This window comes from Macaca thibetana, chromosome 6 (genome assembly GCF_024542745.1).
Source record: "Macaca thibetana thibetana isolate TM-01 chromosome 6, ASM2454274v1, whole genome shotgun sequence".
Lineage (NCBI taxonomy): Eukaryota > Metazoa > Chordata > Mammalia > Primates > Cercopithecidae > Macaca > Macaca thibetana.
The window spans coordinates 9,957,889-9,981,379 of NC_065583.1; the positions used below are offsets into that span (position 1 = coordinate 9,957,889).

Here is a 23,491-nt window from a genome sequence, read left to right on the forward strand (position 1 = left end):
CGGCAAGGTGCCGCAGCTGGGGTGGAACATCTCCCTGCCTGCCCCCACTCTCCTCCCTGCAAACCTCGAGGTCCCCAGCTCCCTGATCACAGAGGCCCTTCTTTCCTAGGCTTTGGGGTCCTGGTTCAACACCTTCGTCCAGCTTTGCTGTCTGGTTTTGGCCTCTGGGTGACCCATTGGAACACCTTACCTGAGGCTGACTGGAGGATTCTCTGTGTCTGTGTATCTTGGATCTTTCCCTTCACAATAAAGAGCTCTCTGATGGTGCAGAGGAAGCCGGTCCCGCCCCATTCCCACATGGGCTGTTAGTGTGGCCCTATTCTGCCATTGGGAAAAATCCACAGCTTTATTTTTGGGGCAAGTGTCCATTTGCAAAATCCATTGAATTGGACCCTGTCATGTACTTGTTTAGAAGACATAAGTGCAGAAAACCCTTATTATGCATCGTACGTTGATAATAACTCACATTTTAGAGTGTTCGTCACATGCCAGGCACAGTGCTAAGTGCTTTTACTTAATTTATCTTCTTAGGTAACGTTTTTGTTTGTTTGTTTTTTTGAGACAGAGTCTCATTCTGTCGCCCAGGTTGGAGTATAGTAGTGTAATCACTGCTCACTGTAGCCTCTGCCTCCCAGGATCAAGTGATTCTCCTGCCTCAGCCTCTTGAGTAGCTGGGATTACAGGCGCCTGCCACCACGCCTGGCTAATTTTTGTATTTTTAGTACAGACGGGGTCTCACCATGTTGGTCAGGTTGGTCTTGAACTCCTGACCTCTGTTGATCTGCCCGCCTTGGCCTCCCAAAGTGTTGGGATTACAGGCGCGAGCCACCACTCCTGGCCTTTCTTAGGTAGCTTTTACTGTAGGCAAACAGAAGTTAGAGAAGGTGTCTTAAGTCCTGTTTCTTGTGAGTGACCCAGCCAGGATTTGAGTCCAGGCTGGCTGGTTGACCCCAGAGCTTGTACTTGCCACTGCTCCATTAGCAACGCCAGCATCATGGCGGGAGGACACTTTCCATGGCCTGTGCTCTTGCCAGTGTACATTGCTGGCCAGCACTGGATGAATCCAGGATGCATGAAAATCCAGAGCCCAGTGAGGCCCTAGAGTCATCCATCTCCATCACGTAACTGGGGTTGAGGATTCTTCAGTTTTCAGAATTCAGAAACTCAACAGGAATTTACCATCTCCCAACATACACACTTAAGAAGAGATTATTTTTTATTTCTAAAAAATAGTTTCAACTTTTGTTTTCAATTCTGGGGTACATGTGTAGTTTTTTTACATGGGTATATCTTGTGATGCTGAGGTTTGGGATACAACTGATCCTGTCACCCAGGTACTGAGCATGGTACCCAATAGTTTCTCCTTCTTCTCCCCTCCCCTCTCTAGTAGACCCATGTCTATTACTGCATCTTTATGAGTACCTGATGTTTAGCTTCCACTTATAAGTGAGAACATGTGGTATTTGGTTTTCTGTTCCTGTGTTAATTCACTTAAAATAATGGCCTCCAACTGCATCTATATTCTGCAAAGGACATGATTCCCTTCTTTTTCATGACTGTGTAGCATTCTATGGTGTATATGTATCACATTTTCTTTATCCAATCCACCATTGATGGGCACCTACTTTGATTCCATGTCTATACTATTAACACACACTTTTTAATATTTTTAGGGGTATTTTCTTTACACAAATAATACATGTGTATTACAAATAATACATTTGTATTGTAAATGTTTCAAGCATATTCAAAGGAGAATATAGAAGTCCCTCCTCCACTCTCTTTCCCCCATCCCTCTCCAGAGGTGGTCACTATTGAAAATTGGCCATCACTTCTCCCAGTCCGCTTCCTGCGCATTTTCTGACATTCATGTGCGTATATGTACACCCTTTTGCTTCCCGCCTCCCTTTTTAATAAATGGGATCATCCTATCTGTATTACGTTGCAACTTGATTATTTTTCCACTCACTACCTTAGAGGTCTTTCCAGGAGGATCCCTGTTGCTCTTCCTCATTCATTTGAATAGCTACATCGTATGCCGTATTATGGATTACCATGATTTACTTAACCCACTTGACCGGGCAGTTTCCCAGCAACACAGATCATTTGAAAAACTAAATTATCCATGGTTACTGAGCGGTAAGCAAATAAATAATAAAGTCTAAATGGGAGAAGGTTGTCAAGGGCGGAGTGTTAATTGGGTTATAGGAAAAGAGACAAGGGGATAAGGTGTCTCTCCCAGCTATAACCCAGTGTCTCCTGCCTACAGGTGTCTGCTGCATTTAGTGTGCTGGTGTCCTGCTGTCCCCACCCTGCGCCCGTCAACTCTGCCCTCTTCCCTATTTTAGCATTTCCATCCAGGCCCTTCAAGCCCTCTGACCACATAACCACAAAGTCTCGCTCCCCTGCTGTTCCAGGGAGGTTCAGATAAAGGTTGCCTGAGTTCCTGGACCCTCGTGGCACGAGGGACAAGAGCTAGTTAAACCTTGCCAGCTAAAAGGTTCCAGAAAGTCAGTCCGTGGCAACTCACATTCCACACAGGCATCTCACCCAGTCTTACTCAGTAAAACCCAAACACCCATTTTTGTTGAGACTTTGACGAGCCCCTGAAACCACTGAGGGCCCGGCTTGCCTCGGCACACGTCTGAAATATGTCAGGCAGGTGTTTCCAAAGAACTTATGCTACAGGAAAATATATCCTGATGTAATCTGACTAATTTGGCTTTTGCCTTACTTTCAAGAGAACTGGCTATTTGTAATGGAAACAGTGCTCGGGACCCTTCAGACGGGGCTTTGTAATGTGAGCTGGTAAAACCCTGCAGGTGCTACGGGGGCCCCTGTTTTCATTTTACGTCTCACGTTTGTTTATTTAATGTGTTTCTCCAGGAGGAAAAAAAAAGAGACCCGGGAGGGGTTTAACAAGTCATTTTTCATTTCAGGAAAAAAAAAAAGAAAGAAATGGTTTTGTATTAAGAAAATTAGCATCGAGCGGGACCGCAGGAGCCCTGCCGGCGACAGGAAGCACACGTGGCCTGGGAGGATATGTTTCTTGAGACTAATTCCCCAAAGACGCGTGTTCAGGATCCGACATACCTGGGGCCCTTGGCAGAGGCATCAATTAGAGAGTGGGAAGCGGTGTTTTCCTTGCTAATTCTTGGCTACCGAATAAGGGTTACTGAAAGCTCCCTTTTCCCCCCTCGGAGTTAGGCAGTTTTGAAAAATTGTAAAATTATGAATTCGACTTTGTTTCCAATCAAGGGAGGGGGAAATGGTTTCCAGGGTGCAAAGCCTGCGTGCTGGGGGCTGAGTGCTATGTTTCACCCTCCGATGACAGAGCACCCACGGCCGGCTCAGGGGCACTTGCCCTGCCAAGGTGGGGGCGCCCCCAAACAGGAGGTAGGCGGGGTGAGGGTGGGGGGTGAGGGGTTGTGGAGACGCTGCTGCAGCACCTGTGCCAGTGAGGGGATTCCAGTTAGAAAGGACGGGAGGGAAATGAGACTAGCCCTGTCCATCCCCCAAGATTCATTTCATGCAGGTTGAGGGCAGTGGGTAGCTGTCATCAGAGAAAACATGATGTTTTTGTCACCTATGGCTCTCCTGTGCCCTGGAGATTGGGTTCGATGAGATTCAAATCCTGGTTCTCTGCCCTCAGTGGGATGGTTCAGTGCTTGTACCACCCCGGGCTAGGTCCTGGGACAGTGTTTTCACTCGTCCCTCTTTCTCTTGGTCCTTGTGTTTTCAAGAGCTGCCTTGGGACTGGCTCATGTCAGTCTGTGCAGGAAGCTCAGCCCCTTCACCACTTTCCACAGGAAAATCTGCCCCCAAGCACATCATGAGTTTAGGGCCATTACTGATGATTGGTGAGGGCACAGGAAGCTACTGCACCACAAACCATCGTCTTCTGCCACCTTGCAGGTCTATCTGGACCTCCCTGGCCTTCTTCTGCCCTCTCTCCCTGAAAGTTGCTCCTTTTCTTCTAGGGGAGTGTGCCATCCTTGCATATTCAGGTCCCCGTGGAGACTCACTTCCCCCCAACAAATACATTTCCCTTCCTAAGGAGAGTTCTAGTGAATACAATGTCCTACATATACATAGCTGTATCCATTTGTGTCTTGCAGACCATCGAAATCATATAACAGCATCATCCAGACCTACAGAATCAAATGTGATCATAGCCAGTTCACACTGAAAAAGGCCTTGTAGGAGATTCGCCAACCTAACCATTCAGCTTACAGGTTAGGAAACAGATGCCCGGAGAAGGCAAGCGACTTGCCCAAGGTCACCTTGAAGTTGTGGTGGAGTTGCACTAAGACCAAGCCCCCTGAATCCTGCCCCAGCACTCTGCTGCAGGACTCCATCTCCGAATTCTTTCTTTCTTTCTTTTTTCGAGACAGAGTTTTTTGCTGTTGTTGCGTGGGCTGCAGTGCAATGGCACGATCTCGGCTCACTGCAGCCTTCACCTCCAGGTTTCAAGCAATTCTCCTGCCTCAGCCTCCCGTGTAGCTGGAATTACAGGTGCCTGACACCACGCCAAGCTAATTTTTTTATATTGTTAGTAGAGATAGGGTTTCATCATGTTGGCCAGTCTGGTCTCGAACTCCTGGCCTCAGATGATCCGCCTGCCTCTGCCTTCCAAAGTGCTGGGATTACAGACATGAGCCACTGCGCTGGGACCCGAATTCTTTAGACTGTTTTCAGGAAGGGACCTGAGTGTTGTGCAGGCACATCCACCCGATGCTACGTCCTATGGGCTCTGCCAGCTACATTTCTTCCTCTCCTTTTCCACTGCCTTGGTGCGGGGAGGCGGTGGGGAGAGGAGAGAGAGAGAGTGACACAGTTTAATCTGCATTCATTGCAGCTGGCTTGTTGAAAAAAAATTAAGTTAAGATAAAGTGAAAGAGCATCTTTGAAAATGATAACACTCAGTATTTGAGAGGGTTAGTAGGGATACGCCTCTTATACACTGCTGGTGGGAATTGGTACAATTTTACTCCAAAGTAATTTGGCAATATGTATGATGGATTTGAATAATATTCATATACTCTGCTTTGTCAAACTTTTTTTTTTTTTTTGAGATGGAGCTTTGTGACGGTTGCTCAGGCTGGAGTGCGATGGCACAATCTCGGCTCACTGCAACCTCCGTCTCCCAGGTTCAAGTGATTCTTCTACCTCAGCCTCCTGAGTAGCTGGGATTACAGGTGCGCCCCTCCACACCCGGCTAATTTTTTGTATTTAGTAGAGACAGGGTTTCACCATGTTGGTCAGGCTGGTCTCAAACTCCTGACTTCAGGTGATCCACCTGCCTTGGCCTCCCAAAGTGCTGGGATTACAGGCGTGAGCCACTGCGCCTGTGTTTGGCAAACTTTGAAACTGAAGTTTAATATGATGCAGCTACATGCATGAGCTTTCACTGAAGTGCTTGATGAATTTTTATAAACTGAGCTATGCACCCATCATACAGATGAAGATATAGAATATTACCAGCACCCCAAGAGCCTCTCTTGTACTCTCTCCTGATCATTACTTCCAACCAGTACCCAACACCCCAGCTTTTATGACTATAGATGGATGTGACAGATAGATGGGTGACAGAGTGAGCCTAGATAGGTTTGGGTCTGATCAAGTTTGTTAGTCATGTCATTCAAATCCCACATCCTTATTATTTGTGTATTTATTTGTGTTACCAGTTAACTGAGACACACGTGTCAAAACATCCCACTATGGTTATGGAATCAGTTATTTCTCCTTTTAGTTCTTACTAAGGAACTTACTAGTTCTTTCAGTGTTTGAGGCCATATTATTAAGCTTTATTTTTTGTGGAGAGAGGGTCTCACTATGTTGCCCAGGCTGGTCTCAAACTCCTGGGCTTAAGCAATCCTCCCACCTTAGCCCCTAAAGTGTTGGGATTATAGGCAAGAGCGGCTGTGCCTGGCCTATTTTATTGTTTTTAACTAATGTTATTCAGGTATGACTTGCATATAATAAAGAAGAGACTTACGTTGTACAGTTTGATGAATTTCAGTAAATGTATATACTGATGTAACCCGCAACCCAAATCAAGAGCTAGAGTATTTCTATTATACCAAAAAGTTTCCTTGTACACCTCCCCCAAGACATTGACTTAATTTCTATCATAATTTAGCTTTGCCTGGAATCACACCGCAAATCCTTTTTTTTTTTTTTTTTGAGACAGAGTCTCACTCTGTCACCCAAGCTGGAGTGCAATGGTGCTATCTCGGCTCACTGCAGTTTCTGCCTCCTGGGTTCAAGTGAGTCGCCTGCCTACGCCTCCCCAGTAGCTGAGATTGCAGGCATTCGCCACCACACCCAGCTAATTTTTGTATTGTTAGTACAGACGGGGTTTCACCATGTTGGCCAGGCTGGTGTCCAACTCCTGACCTCAGGTGATCTGTCGGCCTCAGCTTCCCAAAGTGTTGGGATTACAGGCATGAGCCACTGTGCCTGGCCTAAGTACTCTTTAGTCTTGCTTATTTCATGCAACACAATACTTTTGAGACTTATTCATGCTGTTGCGTGTGTCAGTAGTTCATTTAAAAAATGTCTGCATACAATATTCTATTGTAGGTATACACCACAATTTATTTATGGACATTTTAGTTGTTTCCAGTTATTATCTTTTATTAATAAACCTATTATGAACATTTTCGTGCATTTTTTTTTTTGGTGGCCACTGGTTTTCCTTTCTTTTGGGTAAATACCTGGAAGTGGAATCACTAGGACATAGTGTAGGTATGTATTTATAATAAACTGCCAAGCTGATTTCCAAAGTGAGTTGTACAATTTTATTTAATTAAAATAATTAATTAATTAATTAATTAATTATTTGAGACAGAGTCTCACTCTGTTGCCAAAGCTGGAGTACAATGGTGCAGTCTTGGCTCACTGCAAGCTCTGCCTCCCAGGTTCAAGTGATTCTCCTGCCTCAACCTCCCGAGTAGCTGAGATTACAGGCATGTGCCACCATGCCCAGCTAATTTTTGTATTTTTAGTAGAGACGGGGTTTCGCCATGTTGGCCAGGCTGGTCTCGAACTCCTGACCTCAAGTCGTCTGCCCACCTCGGCCTCCCAAAGTGAAGTTGCACAATTTTAGAATCCCACCAGCAGTGTATGACATTTTCAGTGCTCTGTCTTCCTTCCCAACATGTGATATTGCCATACCATCTCACTGTGATTTTAATTTGCATGTCCCGGATGAGCAGTGATGTTGAGCACGTTTCTCGTGCTTATTGTCCATTCTTATATCTTCTTCTTAAGTGTCTTTTCAAACTTATGGCACATTAAAAAAAAATTGAGTGGTCTGTTCTTTTCTTATTGATTTGTAGGAATTCCTTGTACATTCTGGCTGTAAGTCTGTTGTCAGATACATGTATTGTGAATAGTTTCTCCCAATCAATAGTGTGCCTTTCATGTTCTTAATGTGTTTGCTAATATTAGCGAACAGTTCTTTAGAAGAAGAGGACCTCCTAAATGCCCAGCAGTGTTATGCAGGACACGGGGAAAATACTTAGGACATACTGCTGGATTCAAAAAGGAGAAAATACAAACTTGTACTTGCAATTATGACTTTAACTCTTGCAAAATATGCATTGAAAACAAAACTGAAGGAAAATACATAAAACATTGCTTTGACTGACCGTGCGCAGTGAGGTCATGGTTCCCTGCTACTTAAAAAAATTACAATAAATACACACAACATAAAATGTACCAGTTTTGCCATTTTATTTATTTATTTATTTATTTATTTATTTATTTATTTATTTATTTTTCAGATGGAGTTTTGCTCTTTTTGCCCAGGCTAGAGTGCAATGGTGTGATCTTGGCTCATTGCTACTTCCGCCTCCCTGGTTCAAGGGATTCTTCTGCGTCAGCCTCCCGAATAGCTGGGATTACATGCACCCACCACCACGTCCAGCTGATTTTTTGTATTTTCAGTAGAGACGGGGTTTCACCATGTTGGCCAGGCTGATCTCAAACTCCTGACCTCTGGTGATCCCCCCGCCTTGGCCTCCCGATGTGCTGGGATTACTGGCATGAGCCACTACGCCATTTTAAAGTAGACAATTCAGTGGCATTATGTACATCTCCACCACTGTGCAGCCATCACCACTATGTAATTACAGAACATTTTCATCACCCCAACCAGAAACCCCGTACCCATTAAGCAGCCTCTCCATTCCCTCCTTCCACCAGCCCCTGGTAATCACCAATATGATTTCTGTTTCTGTTCTCTTGCTATTTGAAAAGTATACACTTTTCTGCTTTATGTTTTTCCTGGAGTTTTGTTAATGAGTATGTACTTTGATATGTGAAATAAAGCAGAAACCAAGAGCCACAAAGAATGAACAAGTAAGTTACATGGCATTGAGTGCTGTGCTGTATGTCAGAGGTGGGCGGCAGCAGAACTCATTTTGTGACGACAGCTAACATGTATTCAGCTCTGACGGTGCCTGCACGATTCATCTAGCGTGTATCTCACAACCACCCTAGCAGGCAGGTTCTGCTATTATGCCCCATACTACACATGGTGCAGAATCTCTTCCCTGATCTCAGGGGGTCCCGTTTTGTCTGACTTCCCCACCACTCTGGGAACTCTCATGTGGGTGGAGACCATGTTGGTTCTTCTCTTCAATATGTTGCTACTGTCCAGGTTGGCCCTGGTTCATCCTTGTATTCATCAAGAGATGCTGAATGGATGTATGCACGTGTGCAAGATCAACTCCCCTCGCCAGAGTTCTTAGCCCACGGCTCATCATCTCCTACTCATCGCTTTGCTGACCCCTCTCTAGAGCATGACTGGCCACATCCAAAACACCACTTGGCTGGTACGCTAGAGCAGAAAGAGCGAGAGGGGTCTCTAGGTGCAGCCTTGAGTCACAGGCAGGCTGGGAGGAAGTGGGAGCTCAGGGACCAGGGACCGTGTCTTGAGCTGTGAGAAAATATCTGAACGGTAGATTCATTAGGTCCCTCCTGGCTTTAATGACCAGGGCGTGAGGAGAGAAGTAATAATGAGCGACATTTATATAGTGTGTTACGGTTTACAAAGCTCTTGCATGCACATTACCTCATTTAATCCGGAAGGAGCACAGGGCGGGGCTGAAGCTCGTGGCCCCGGAGTTTGCCTGTCTGGGTTTGCATCCTGGCTCCACCACTTACTGTGTGACCCTAGACTATTTAGGCATCCTGCATCCCAGTTTCCCTACGTGTATGATGAAGGCACTGATAGTAACTGTCTCATAGACTTGCTGTGATGATTAAAGAAGGTAATGCCCCTAAAGCACTTAGAATAGCACCTGGAGCATAGTAAACACTAAATAAAAGTTGGTGCTTATTACACAATCCTCTCAATAGGCCCGGGAGATGTATAGACATACCCCATTTTACGGGCGAGCAGAATGGGGCTCAGAAGGATACAGTCCACCTGTCTGAGGTCACACAGTGGAGAAGCAGGGGTGAGGGGCAGGGCTAGCACCAGGTCTGTTTGACCCCCAAAGCCTGGTTCTTTCAACTTCTTCATGTCAACTCCACTGACGTGCACTTTGTTTAGGCTCAAAGGCAGGAGAAGCTTTAGCAGGCTCATGCACCAGGGTATTTAAAAAAAGATCACTTGTCTAGATGAACTAAGGTCCCAGTGAGGTAGTACAGCTCAGAAAGCACTTTCTACTCCACCAGCGTATGACGAAAATGTAAATAATTGTTATTATTGATATGTTCATAAAGTATTTTGATTTTTTCCCCTAGCATTTATTTGTCCCCTTTCCGGGACAGCACCCCGATATCCCTAGGAAGGCCACAGTCCCCCCACTCCATCAGTGCTTCTATAGGGCTGACTCTATCCTTGGCTGGAGGGATGGGCAGAGGACACAGATCTGGCCAATCCGAGTGGTGTGTCCCCTCAGCCACAAGGATTAGCTCCGGAATGGGCATGTGACGCAGTCTGAGAGACAAGGCCCACTTGCAGGACTTTGGTCACAGCCATTGGGGAAGAGACATTTCCTTCCTTCTGGCCAGGCTTGGCGGACATGATAGTATATCCTGGTACTTCCGAAGCTACCCTGCCTCACAGTGAGGTTGGCCTGCCTGAGAATGGGGCCAGTCCGGAGGCAAACCGAGTTGAGAGGTGGAGAGACAAAGTCCATGTCCCCAAATTTAACTGAGCCTGGGACTAGATCTACCTGTTTTTTTCTATTATGCTGTCTTGTCCTAAGCATCTGCTAGGTTTCCACACTTGGCTGTATGGTCAACACACCCTCTTAATATCCCAACAGCTGCTCAGAAGAGGTGGGAGTAGCTCTATAGGACACAGGAGGAAACAAAGGCTCTGAGGTAGGAAGTGACTTGGCCCAAGCGCACACGGACTCCAGACCCTTTCTGCAAAGAGCACAGCCCCTCTACTAAGAAGGCAAACTCAGCATCTGGATGAAGCCCTTGCCTTTTGTCGTCCCCTGCCCTCAGGCAGGGATGCATTCTCTCATGGGAATGTCACAACAGAAGGAATTTGGGTGCCCCAGGAAACGTGTATTCTTTGGCTCCATCCCTCATCTCCCTCAATTATCCTCCTGACAGCCAGATTGGAGCCAAACTGGATTTACTGAATTTCACAACTTTGTTGAACCAATTTGTGGATTAAGAAAACAAAAATGAAATCCACATTTTTATTTGACACCATCAAAAATAGGCCACGCAGACAGGAAACGGACGTTCTGGTCTCGGAATAGATTGAGAGGGGCCCGCATCCTCGCTTCTCAGAGGTTTTGCTTTTGTTGTTGGTGGTGTTTCCTGTCACCCTGATTCTCACAGGCCTTTGGGAAGCCTGTCCCCAAATCTTCTCTGAGACCTGGAATCTGGTCCTTATGTTGAGGCTGGGCAGCCACACCTGGGATGTGATTCCTTTCTGCCCTCACCCCATCATTCTCTCTCTCCAGTTTCCCTGCGATTTCCTCTTGGCCATAGCCTGGTATAAGTTCCAGCATTTTTGTATAGCTGTTCTAGCAGATTTTCATTTTAGTGCCAATCCAAGCGCTCTATCCCTTCCTTGAACTCTTAGTTAGGCCAATAAATATTTATGTAGCTCATTGGCAATTAATTAGGTGCCTTTGGCACTACATCCAATGGCTTGTAAATCAACATAGAGATTTCACTTCCCCCATCTTTGCTTCTTGGCTTTCCAGCAGAAAGACAAGCTAAGAGTGGGCAGGGAACGTGATTTCTACTTCTCTGTATATGCATACCCTACATGTAGTAGCATGCAATGAATATTTATGGCCTTATAAATTTAATCGGCATATGATTACTTAACAATAAAGTGAGAACTTTTCCAGAGAGAAAAGACATCATCTTGGCTGGGCTTGATGGAGGGTAGGCTGTGAAGAGCACTCATTACACTGATTTAAAGTGAGGGCTCTCGGGCCAGACAGGTGAGAATCCTGGCTCCCCACTTACTGAGCATGTGATGTTAGCTGTGATGCAGTCTTTCTGTGCCTCAGTTTCTGCCTCATAATCTAGAAAAAGCAATAGCACTTGACCAAACCCTAAAACAGTGATGAGGCACAGGAAGCATCCTCTAAAGGTCAGCTATCACTATTTTATTATTTCTTCCAAATAAGCCTTACGTTCCTAAGAAATACACATGCTGATACACGGGTAGTCTTCACCGCATCCAGTTTTTGTCTAGAATATCAGATTCTTATCTTTAAAACATGAATAACCTGAATGGTTGTGGCTTTTTTTCTCCTCATTGTACACGTTAAAGGAAGAAAAAAGAAGCTGATCAAAACCAATAAAAAAATACAAACAGAAGAAAAATCTGGAATAAACCAATGTAAGCAAAATAGGAGAACCTGAGGGAGTATGAGGAAGGTTGCCCAATATATCCATGAAGTAAAAGAGAGATGGGGGAGATGGCCATCAATTAAAATTAATTAAACATTTTAAATGATCTCTCATGCTGACCTCATGCTCCAGATGCCTGAAACAAAGAAAAGAAATGCAGATAATTGGGTCTTCATGACATTTTTCCAACTGGCCACTTTCCCCGTAACAAGACCAAGCCTGTCTCTTCCATTGTACTCTTGTGGGCTACCTGGGTCAGAACCTGAAATCTTGGCTCAGAAGTCCTGAGGCCCGGCGAGTAGCTGTCTAGACCCAACTCCCTGGCTGGGTGGATTAAACTTACTGCACCCTGAGTCTCTGCGTTTCTTGCCAACTCCAGCCTAGCTGTGTATGCCAAGCCTCCGTTTCTCACCTGGAGAACTGCAGTGCTTGCTAAGTGGTCTTGTTTGTTATCCTCTGAAATCACTTTGTTTTGACTTTTCTACTTGTTTTTTATTTGTTTCCCCCATTAGCCTATAAACTTCTCATTCTCGGCAGCTGGCACATGCATGGCCCAATAAATATTTCCTGATTGAATGGAAGGAGCTGTGAATAGTGGCCTCCTCAAGCAAAGGACATTTTATCTCCCAAAGGGAAATCTACTTTGTCGATATGAAAGTGAGCTTCTTAATAGGTCTATGGGGCAACATTTTGCTAACCCCATTCAAATTATAACAGACTTCAAAGTCATAAAGGGAGTAATATGCTTCCTTTTAAGTGTGTAATTTGTATTTTTTCACACCCAGGAATGGAAAACAGGGAGTGAAATATCCCCCAATTATTATTTTGTGCTTTTGAGGCAGGCTGGCCCAATCACCTATGGGGACTCTGGTGGCCAAGCACCTCCCACCTCATTCTTGGCAATTGTTTTCATCTGCCTCCCTTCACACTGGCCCTAGCTCAGGTCTGGAATCTGCCCAGGGTCTGACCTCTGAGTGTCTGTCTCGTGAAATTCTGCTGCCTTGGTATTGACGCTCAGGACACGGAAGTATACTGTCTGCCACATTCATGACCATCCTGGATGACATGTCAAGGCATCTTAGTGCACCCCTGAGTCCCTTGGAGGGAAATGGCCCCAGGCTACTTCCAGTTTGAGGTAGCTCTGTTCTGGATCACTTGGTCCTCCCCTCTCCCTCCTGCCACTGCTGATTGCATCGTGGTGATCACCCCAAGGTCATCCCAAAGGCAGGTTGGTGTGTAGAGCCTGGCTTGGCACAGGAGGCCCCAGCCAATGAGATGAGTCAGCCATATCCCACCCACTCCTCCTGGGATTTGACTTGGGGAATGTGGACAGAATCACACAGTCAATAGAGGCTGGAAAGTAGGCGGGAGTTCCCCATGAGGTAGGGACAAATCAGAGTTATGATGAATCAGAAGCAGAAGCGCCAAGTTGAAGAAGAGATACAAAGCTTGGAAGCAGGAAGAGATGGAGCAGCCACATGAAGGAAGCCAACACTGGAGAGTGGCAAAGTACAGGTGGCGTGCCAGAGGAAAGCTCCAGGATTCCTGCAGCTGGGCGCTGGAGCCACCCTGAACTCTCAAACACCTCCCTGTTCCAGTCTCTGCAATCCCAGGTCCCCGGATTTGTGGGGAGATTCTGGCTCCTTTGTAGTACCACAATAAACTCTCATTGCCCGAATTATCCCAAGTGACTCCCTGTTCTTTATGGGCTCACAAGCCAACACACCAAAAGTAGCCACCATCAATGGGTTAGGGGCCCACACCAGCATTGGGGGGACAGGGGAGGTGTCCAAATAGCTAGCTCCTCTCAAAGGTTCTAATACCCATAGAGGTGGTTTAACTCCTTAAAGGTCTAAGCTCCGTTTTCTTTTCTTTTTTTTTTTTTTTAAGGCAGAGTCTCACTCTGTCACCGAGGCTGGAGTGCAATGGCGAGATCTTGGCTGAATGCAACCTCTGCCTCTCAGGTTCAAGAGAGTCTCCTGCCTCAGCCTCCCAAGTAGCTGGGATTACAGACGTGTGCTATGATGCCTGGCTATTTTTTGTATTTTTAGTAGAGACGGGGTTTCACCATGTTGGCCAGGCTGGTCTCGAACTCCTGACCTCAAGTCATCTGCCTGCCTCGGCCTCCCAAAGCGCTGGGATTACAGGTGTGAGCCACCGTGCCTGGCCTCATTTTCTTTTTTTAAAAATCTATCCCCCAATTTTGTATACATATATAAAATATCTATTTTATCAATATATTTATAAATGTATCTTATATATAATATAAACATATAAGTATATATAATATATAACTATAATATAAACATACATAACTACTCTATGGCAATATGTAACTATAAATGCAAGCAACTATCAATCAGACCCTTCCCGTAGGACTCTTGCTAAAATAGCTGGAAATGTGAACAAATAGATTCTGGTCCCAACCCCCTGTCAAATATTCAAAGTGGGAAATTGGGACCATAATTTGCAAAGACTTTTTCCATCCCAAAAGGCAATTGATTAAACCCTCCTGGCAAACAAATTGCTGTGCCATCTCCTGCAAGTCAGATGTCCTCTGAGATTAGTGTAATTGAAACCCTCATGACTATCCAAAGATTTGAGGTGGTTCTAATAATTGGTGCATATATAATAGCTCCATCAAAATAGAAAACAAAAAAATCAGAGAAAGGGGAAAATAAACAACACAAAACAATGAGGCTGATAAAATTCCAATAATGAACAACCATAAGTTTCCTGGAGGTAATGGGAAAAAGGAGAGGTCCTAGATAAAAAATGATCATTGTTTAATCAAAATAAATTAATCAAAAGAGAAGGGTTTTCTTTGGGAACTGTTTTTAAAAATTAACTCACTCATAATTTCATCATAGTGATACTGTCATTTTTGCTTATATACATATATTCCAGTCCTTGTCTGCAAACAAAATAGAAATTTGTCTTTTAAAAATATTTGTTTTTAAAAAATATTTGAATAAGCAAAACATGCACATAGTTTGAAAATGAGAAAGTATGAAAAGTATATGCTGAAAAGTTTCCTCCCATCCTTGTCACACATCTGCCCAGTTTCAAATCCCCTCACTCCCCGGCAAGCTTGCATCCTTCCAGAGTTTTTATGCATATTTAATAACATAACTATCATCATCAATATCAACAACAAAATATATATTTTTATCTTCTGCTCCCTTTTTGCACCTTAATGTTTTTTCATTTTTTTTTTTTTTTTTGAGACGGAATCTCACTCTGTTGCCTAGGCTGGAATGCAGCAGCACAATCTCAGCTCACTGCAGCCTCTGCCTCCTGGGTTGAAGCAATTCTCCTGCCTCAGCCTCCCGAGTAACTGGGATTACAGGTGCATGCCACCATGCCGGGCTAATTTTTTGTATTTTTGATAGAGGTGGGGATTCACCATGTTGGCCGGGCTGCTCTCAAACTCCTGACCTCAAGTGATTTGCCTGCCTTGGACTCCCAAAGTGCTGGGATTACAGATGTGAGCCACTGAGCCTGGCCTACACCTTAATTTTTTTCACTTAACTACATATCTTTCAGGCTTTTCCATTTTAGCAGAAGGAAAGTATCAGTCCATTTGGACAATTATAACAACACACCTTAGACTGCATAATTTGTAAATAATAGACATTTATTACTCACAGTTCTGGAGGCTGGGAAGTCCAAGATCAAGGCACCAACAGATTCAGTGTCTGGTGAGCACTTGTTCCTCATAAAAGGGAACTTCTAGCTGTGTCCTCACATGGTGGAAGGGGCAAACAGATTCCTCAAGCCTCTATTATTAATATAATGGCACTAACAAGCCTCTATTATTAATATAATGGCACGAATCTCACTAATGAGGGGAGAATCCTCATGACTTAATCACCTCCTAAAGGCTCCAGCTCTTAACACTGTCACATTGAGTATTAGGTTCCAATGTATGCATTTTGGGGGCCACCCATATTCACACCATAGTAGAAAGCTTCCTCATTCTCTTTGATAGCTATATGATTGCCCATTGTCTGATTGTACCGTAACTTATATAACCAGAGCCCTCCTGGTATTATTTGGGTTGCTTCCATTTTTTCGCTATTGCAAATAAAGCTGGGGTGAATAATCTTAAGCACACGTAATTTCATGTGTAGGCAAATGTAGCTGTGGGATACATTCCTTGACGCAGATTGTTGGGTCGAAGAGAAAACGCATTTGTAAATTTGATGGCTATCACCAAACAGAGATTTTAGGAACGTACACTTCCACCAGCAGAGTCAGAGGGTTGAATGGCGCATAGTATCCACACACTTAGCCAGAGCTAGTATCCTCTTACCACACTCCAAGGAGGAAGGAAAAAACATGTGAGAAAGGAAGAGCTATTTATCCGACACCCACCTGCTATGTGGCAGACACACTCTGTATACACACCCTAGATACATTGTCTTCCTGTAAGGCAAAGTGTGTTTCCCTGATTTTTATATGTGAGGAAACTGAGTCTCAGGTTAAGGAAACTTACACAACGTCTCAAGAAAGTAGAAGAGTCCTGAACCCATGGCTGGCTCTGAAGCCCGTGTTTGTTCCAGGGGGCCATGTCATGGTGCCAGGGAGAATATCTCAGCCGGGCTCTGGTGTTTCGCCAAGGCTGTTTCTGTCAGCATTCATGAATGTGAACAGCGGACTTCATTTCCCAACTACTTTATTTTCTTGCCTGCCTGGAACTTCAAGCATCAGACCTCTGCCCTGCTTAGAGAAATCCCTGGCAACCCCTCCCCACCTTTGTGCTCTCCCCAGGCCCCAGGCCCACCCCTCACATGTGACTTTTATGTGTGGAGCAGTGCTCCTCCAGGTGTGGCTCTCCCAGAAGAGCATCCAGCCACAGTTCCAGGTCCCGCACTAGCTGCTCCAGCTCTCGCACCTCTTCCTCTAACTTCTCCAAGAAGACATGCAAGTTCTCCTTCAGCCAGTTCCTGATGGTCTTTATCGGTTCTTCCGAAGGCTCATCGGTCTGATATTCAAGCCCCTGGAAGGCAGACACGGAAGTGGCTTTCTCAGATAGGACCCTCCTCCCCGCCCCCACTGGTTTCAAAAAGATCCCTGGGCCTTTGCACGTGCTATTCATCGTGCTCATAGTACCCACCTTCTACACTTGGCCAGCTCCTACTTATCTTTCATGACCCATGTTGCCAATGACACCTCCTCTGGAAAGCCTTCCCAGATTGCCTCACCTCAGTACCTTGCTGGATATGTTACCTGGGAAACTACAAGATTCTGGTAGTAGTTACATTCTCTGATCCTTTCTGACACCTCCCAACTGCTTCCTGAAACAGGCACAAACATCACCTCTTAAGAGCAAATGAGCACTAATTGAAATAAACATGGTTAGTCATCCCAGTGTGACGAAGGGTCAGTAGGAGAAGGCAGGTTATGGAGGTCTCCTTAACAAGCAACCATCTTTGGAATACTCCACCAAGCTTCATGTGGATTTGGTTCCTTCTTTCTCAGATTCCAGAATGCTCACCCGATATCCCTGTGCTCAAGTACAGCACCAAGATCAGCAATGCCAACAGCGTCTAGGGTGCAAGAAGAGGAGGAGGAGGAAGAACATGAGGATGAATTCTCTTCAGGTCCGCCTGCTTCCATCACAAAGGCCCAGGCATGGGCATGCTTATAAGACAGTTTTTTGAGCTTAACTTTTGTTCTAGTTATCTAAGTCACACTTGCTTACTACAAAACTCCCAAGCTTTGAAGAAATAGATAACATGGCAACTCACTGATGTTGAATTTTCATTTTTTCTCATTTAAACATCTTTCGTTTTAATTGATCTTGAAATTAAGATCAAACTTCTTTGTGATATAATTTACATATAATAAAACACACACATTTAAAATGTATAGTCTGATGAGTCTGATGAGTTTTGATAAATGTCTATACCTGTAGACCATCACCCCAATCAAGATGTAGAACATTTCCATCATCTTAGAAAGGTTCCTTTTGCAGTCAATTCCATTCTCACTCCTGCCCTGCCTGGAGAGAACCATTCATCTGTTTTCTGTCACTATGAGTAGTTTGGCCTGTTCCATAACCTTGTATAAGTGGAATTATACAAGGTGTGCTTTTGCATTTAGTTTCTTTTGCTTAAGATACCGTTTTTGAAATGCCTCCATTTTTTTGTGCTCAATTTTATTGATGAGTATATTGTGTATTTGATTGATGAGTATTTATTTTATATGAACATAGAATATTGCACAATTAGTCTCTTCACCTGTTGATAGACCTTTGGGTTGTTTCCAGTTTGGGGCTATTATGAATAAAAGTGCTGTGAACACTCATATACGAATCCTTGTATGGACATATGTTCACATTTCTCTTGGGTTAATATTCAAAAATGCAAATGCTGGGTTATATGGCAAATGTATGTTTAAGTTTATAAGAAACCACCACTGACTTTTCTGTACCCACTGAGCAACTATACGTGTCCCCATTTTTGTGGTAAATTGCATTGTGTTTTAAATATTGAGCCAAGTGAGTTTCTTCAGTAAACTCTAGTTGTTCATGATGCATTAGCTAGCCTTTTTGTATATCGTGTGATCTGACAAGCTACTATTTTGTTGAGATTTCTTACATCTACATTCATAAGGGATTGGTTTAAAATTTTTTCTAGGCTGGGCATGGTGGCTCATGCCTGTAATCCTAACACTTTGGGAGGCCGAGGTGATTACTTGAGGTCAGGAGCTTGCAACCAGCCTGGCCAACATGGCAAAACCCTGTCTCTACTAAAAACGCAAAAATTAGCTGGCCATGGTGGCAGGTGCCTGTAATTCCAGCTACTCAAGAGGCCGAGGCAGGAACATTGCTTGAGCCTGGGAGGCAGAGGTTGCAGTGAGCCAAGATTGCGCCACTGCACTCCAGTCTGGGTGACAGAGCAAGACTCTGTCTCAAAGAAAAAAAATTTTTTTTTCTGTACATTTGTAAAGTTTTGGTATCAAGGTTTTGTTACCCCCTTAAAATGAATTGGTAAGAACTCCCTTCTCCTCTATTTTATAAAATAATTTGTGTAAGACTGGTATTATTTTCATCTCCAATGATCGATAAAATTTATTGGTTGAAACTTTTGGGCCTGTAGTTATTAAGACTATTTCTTCTTGAGTCCATTTTGGAAGTTGTGCTGCCCAGGAAGATTTATCCATTTCACCTAAATGTATCGGCATCAAATTGTTCCTAATATTACCTTAATATTCTTTTAATGCCTGTAAGAGTCATGATAATAATCCTCTTCAATTCTTTTTAAACATGTATTTAAAGAAAAGAGGTCAAGAGAGGAAACGAGAGACCTCTTTCATTCTGGATATTGGTAATTAGTGTGTTCTCTCTATGTATGTTTTTTGTTTAGTCTATTTAAAAGTTTTCCAATTTTTAATTTAATTTTACCAATTAAAAATGGTTAATTTCACTGTTTGTCTGCTTTACATTTAATTAATTTCTGATTTTGTCTTTTTTATTTATACTATTGAGTTTAATTCTTCTTTTTCCGCTAATGTGGAAATTTTGACCATGCTTTTAAAGTCTTCTTGTTTTTCAAATATGTGTGTGTGTGTGTTTGTGTGTGTGTGCATATTGACCTACATCCGATTTCCCCCAAACTCACTAGATTGTGGCTGAGTCAGATTTAGTTTGCCTTAAAAAAAGAATAAATTTCTTAGACACCCAAGTATGTGAAGTAACATTTAGACCCAGTACTAAACAAAGAAGATGAAAGATTTGTCTAACTTGTCTCTTCCCCAGATAATTTTCTTTATAATACTAGCAACTACATTATTATTAACTTAAAAAAATAAACATGTTACATAGCAACAACTGGTTGAGTTTCACAGACACAGCAATAAGTGGAAGAAGTTAGACACAAAGGTATACATGGTATGATTCCATTTACATGAAATTCGAGAACATAGAAAACTCAGCTACGATGACAGAAATCAGAATCACTGCTATGGGGGTGGGATGCCAGGTGGGCGGAGCCCCGAAAGAGCTTCCCTCGGTGCGAGAAATGTTCTACAGTTTGATCTGTGTGTACACCCAATGCAAAATCATCACACTGTACATTTAATATTAGGGTCCTTTTTCTTTTCTTAACAATATTCCTTAGGAATCTTTTCATGGAAGACACGCACTAACTGTCACAATCTTTAAAATGGCCGATGAGTTTTCGTGGCCTGGAAGCTCTTCTGTGTGTCTCACCAGTCCTCCATCAACGTATTTTACAGGTTGATTTCTCCCCCAGCATGCTTGCTGCTGGTTTCCATACTGTGCTGCATGGAGGCAAAGGAAGGAACACGGACTAGGATTGAGTCCTTTTGCTTGTGTCGTCTTGGGGCTTGAGCCAAATAATTTCTCTGAGCCTCAGTTTCTTCGTCTGTAAAATGGATTTTGAAATACACTGAAAAGTCTTTCAAAAAAGAAGCAGGCCGGGCACGGCGGCTCACGCCTGTAATCCCAGCACTTTGGGAGGCTGAGGTGGGTGGATCACGAGGTCAGGAGTTCGAGATCAGCCTGGCCAATAGGGTGAAACCCTGGCTCTACTAAAAATACAAAAATTAACTGCGTGTGGTGATGGGCACCTGTAGTCCCAGCTGCTAGGGAAGCTGAGGTAGTAGAATCACTTGAACCTGGGAGGTGGAGGTTGCAGTGAGCCAAGATTGCACCATTGCACTCCAGCCTGGCAACACAGCGAGGCTCCGTCTCAAAAAAAAAAAAAAAAAAAAAAAAAAAAAAAAAAGAAAAGAAAAGAAACAATGGGACTCTGGCAGAATCAAGGTGGGAAATGCTGTGGTAAACAAAGCTAAGCAGACTTCTTTGTTGAAGGACTTCTCAGAGCCTTCCTTACATGAATGAGCAGCGTCAGTCTTCAGGAGGGGATGAGGGTATGTAGCCTTCCTCAAGCCACAGAATTCTATAAAGAATGTTTCTAAAAGGAGCATTCCTGGGGTCTGGTGTCTAGGGAACACTTTTTAGGAAAAGCCACAGCATGATGGGTGCCCATGAAGGCCCCTGTTATATGCTACAAGGTCCAGCAGATAGGAAGCACTTGGTGCATATACAGTAAATTAATGAGTGAACATGTCTTTTGAAAACAGAGACAGCAGAGCTGACTCGTTCATTGCTCTGCTTAAAACCCTTTGACAGCTTCTTCTTATCCTCAGAATAAACCCTTGTTCAGGATTCTTATAGCAGATGAACCTGATTTCAGGGGGTTCTAAAATCAGACAGATGTGTTTTCAAATCTTGTTATGTCCCAGCTGTATGGCCCTTTTGCCTTTCTGGGCCTCAGTTTACCCTCTGTGAATGAGGTTGATAGCATCTAAGAGATGGGGTGTGGATGCACCAGGCTGTGTGCAGCAAGCATTAATGTTTTCCATTTTGACGAAATCCCACGTGAGTGTTGAATTTCAGCCCTGCGAATGAATCCTCCAGGAGCTGTCCAGTTCAGGAGTATAATCCTATTTCAGTTCATTCACTCATTCACCATCTATTAGGCACCAAGCACCATGCTAGGCACTAGGGATTCAGTGGGAAACTCAACAAAAAGCCCAGTCCTTCTGGAACATACTTTCTGCTGGCAGTGCTGAGAACTTAATAAGACAGTGTCAGTGACGGCCCCGCCAAGAAGTGCCTAAGCCCCTAAGCTGTGCTCCACCAGAGTGGGGTCCAGGGACAGTTGGGTCCAAGGTTCCTCCCGGGCTTCGAGGGCCTTATAGTCTGTCTGGAGTGGCAAAAGAAGCCCAGGTGGGAGGAAAGCAGCATGTACCCGGCCTGGCCTCACCTGCTTCTTGTCATCACAGTGGCTGTCCCTTCTCCGTTCAAGCAGCTGGGCTGCCACCCGCTCTGCTGCCACCCGCCTCCTGCTGCCCACTTGCTGGGTTGCCATGGCCTCAGATCTGGCTGCCTGGGTGGACGAAGGTCCCCTCACTCAACAGGCAGAAGGGTACCCTTCCCCTCCCCCACCTGTGGTCACCAGGCATCCTGCAAACATTGAGTTCTGATGTCACAGAAGGTGGGGACAGCAAGGTTCCCACCTTCCCACCACCCTGAGTTTTAGTCCCTTCCCTCACTTTTATTTTTCATATGAGTGTAGAAAACAAAGATCAGGAAGAAATGCATCAAAATATTATGTTTCAGGATGATGATTTTTCTGATTATTTTCTTCTATATTTGCAAGTTTTTAATAAAAATACTAATTCTAAAATATAAAAACAATAGATTGGGTGCAGCGGCTCACACGTGTAATCCCTAGCACTTTGGGAGGCTGAGGCTGGAGGATTGCTTGAGTCCAGAAGTTCGAGACCAGCCTGGGCAACATGGCGAGACCATGTCTCTATTTTTTAAAAATTACAGAAAATAAATAAATAAATAAATAAAAGCTATTTTTAATTGAAAAATGTATGGAGATAGTTGTAATTCACATGCAGTTGTAAGAAACAATACAGAGAGATCCTGTGTACCCTCTACAAGGTTTCCCCCCAATGGTACAGTAATATCCTGTCTCACTGCAGTAGATCACAGCCTGGATGTGGACATTGATACACTCTATCAATTCTACGCAGACTTCCCCAGTGTTACTTGTTCTCATTTGTGTGTGTATGTGTGTGTGTTTAATTCTAAACAATTTTGTGTAGGTTTGTGCACTTAGGACTACAGTCAAGACACAGAAGAATTTCAAAATACAAGGGGCTTTGTGCTGCTTCGTGATGGCTGCTGCCTCCCGACCCCACCCACGCTGTCCCTAACTCCTGGAAACCACTCATCTGCTCTCTCTTTCTAAAATCTGTTTATTCCAAATGCTACATAAGTGGAACGAAACAGTAGTTAACCTTTGCGGATTGACTTAAAAAAAAATAGTGTAACTCCTGGAAATTCACACAATTTGTTGCATGTATCAGTATTGATTCCTTTTGACTGCTGAGTAGTATTTTGTGATATGCGTATGCCATGCTGAAGGACATGTTCCAAACATGCTCAAAAGCCGGCTGCCTCCAGTTTTTGACTCTTGCGAGTAAAGGTGATATGAACATTCTTGTACATGTTTTTGGGTAAATGTAAGTTTCATTTCCCTGGGATAGATGCCTGAAAGTGCAATTGCTGGGCCATAGCATCATGGCATGATAGTTTTATAAGAAATTGTTCTTTTGACTTAGGATTGTCTTGGCAATGCGGGCTCTTTTTTGGTTCCATATGAACTTTAAAGCAGTTTTTTCCAATTCTGTGAAGAAACTCATTGGTAGCTTGATGGGGATGGCATTGAATCTATAAATAACCTTGGGCAGTATGGCCATTTTCACGATGTTGATTCTTCCTATCCATGAGCATAGTATGTTCTTCCATTTGTTTGTGTCCTCTTTTATTTCACTGAGCAGTGGTTTGTAGTTCTCCTTGAAGAGGTCCTTTACATCCCTTGTAAGTTGGATTCCTAGGTATTTTATTCTCTTTGAAGCAATTGTGAATGGAAGTTCATTCATGACTTGGCTTTCTGTCTGTTACTGGTATATAAGAATGCTTGTGATTTTTGCACATTAATTTTGTATCCTGAGACTTTGCTGAAGTTGCTTATCAGCTTAAGGAGATTTTGGGCTGAGACAATGGGGTTTTCTAAATATACAATCATGT

The 23,491-nt window shown here is 43.9% G+C and overlaps 1 protein-coding gene across 1 annotated transcript; it reads right to left on the reverse strand.

The window, feature by feature from the left end:
- Positions 1-16,511: 16,511 nt before the first annotated feature.
- Positions 16,512-21,821, reverse strand: SMIM23 (small integral membrane protein 23). The gene is made up of 4 exons (XM_050793373.1): positions 21,651-21,821; positions 17,351-17,402; positions 17,083-17,150; positions 16,512-16,852 (listed from the first exon to the last, which is right to left on the reverse strand). Exons 1-4 carry the CDS (start codon positions 21,753-21,755, stop codon positions 16,640-16,642), a joined length of 438 nt encoding a protein of 145 aa, XP_050649330.1. The 5' UTR covers positions 21,756-21,821; the 3' UTR covers positions 16,512-16,639.
- Positions 21,822-23,491: the final 1,670 nt, after the last annotated feature.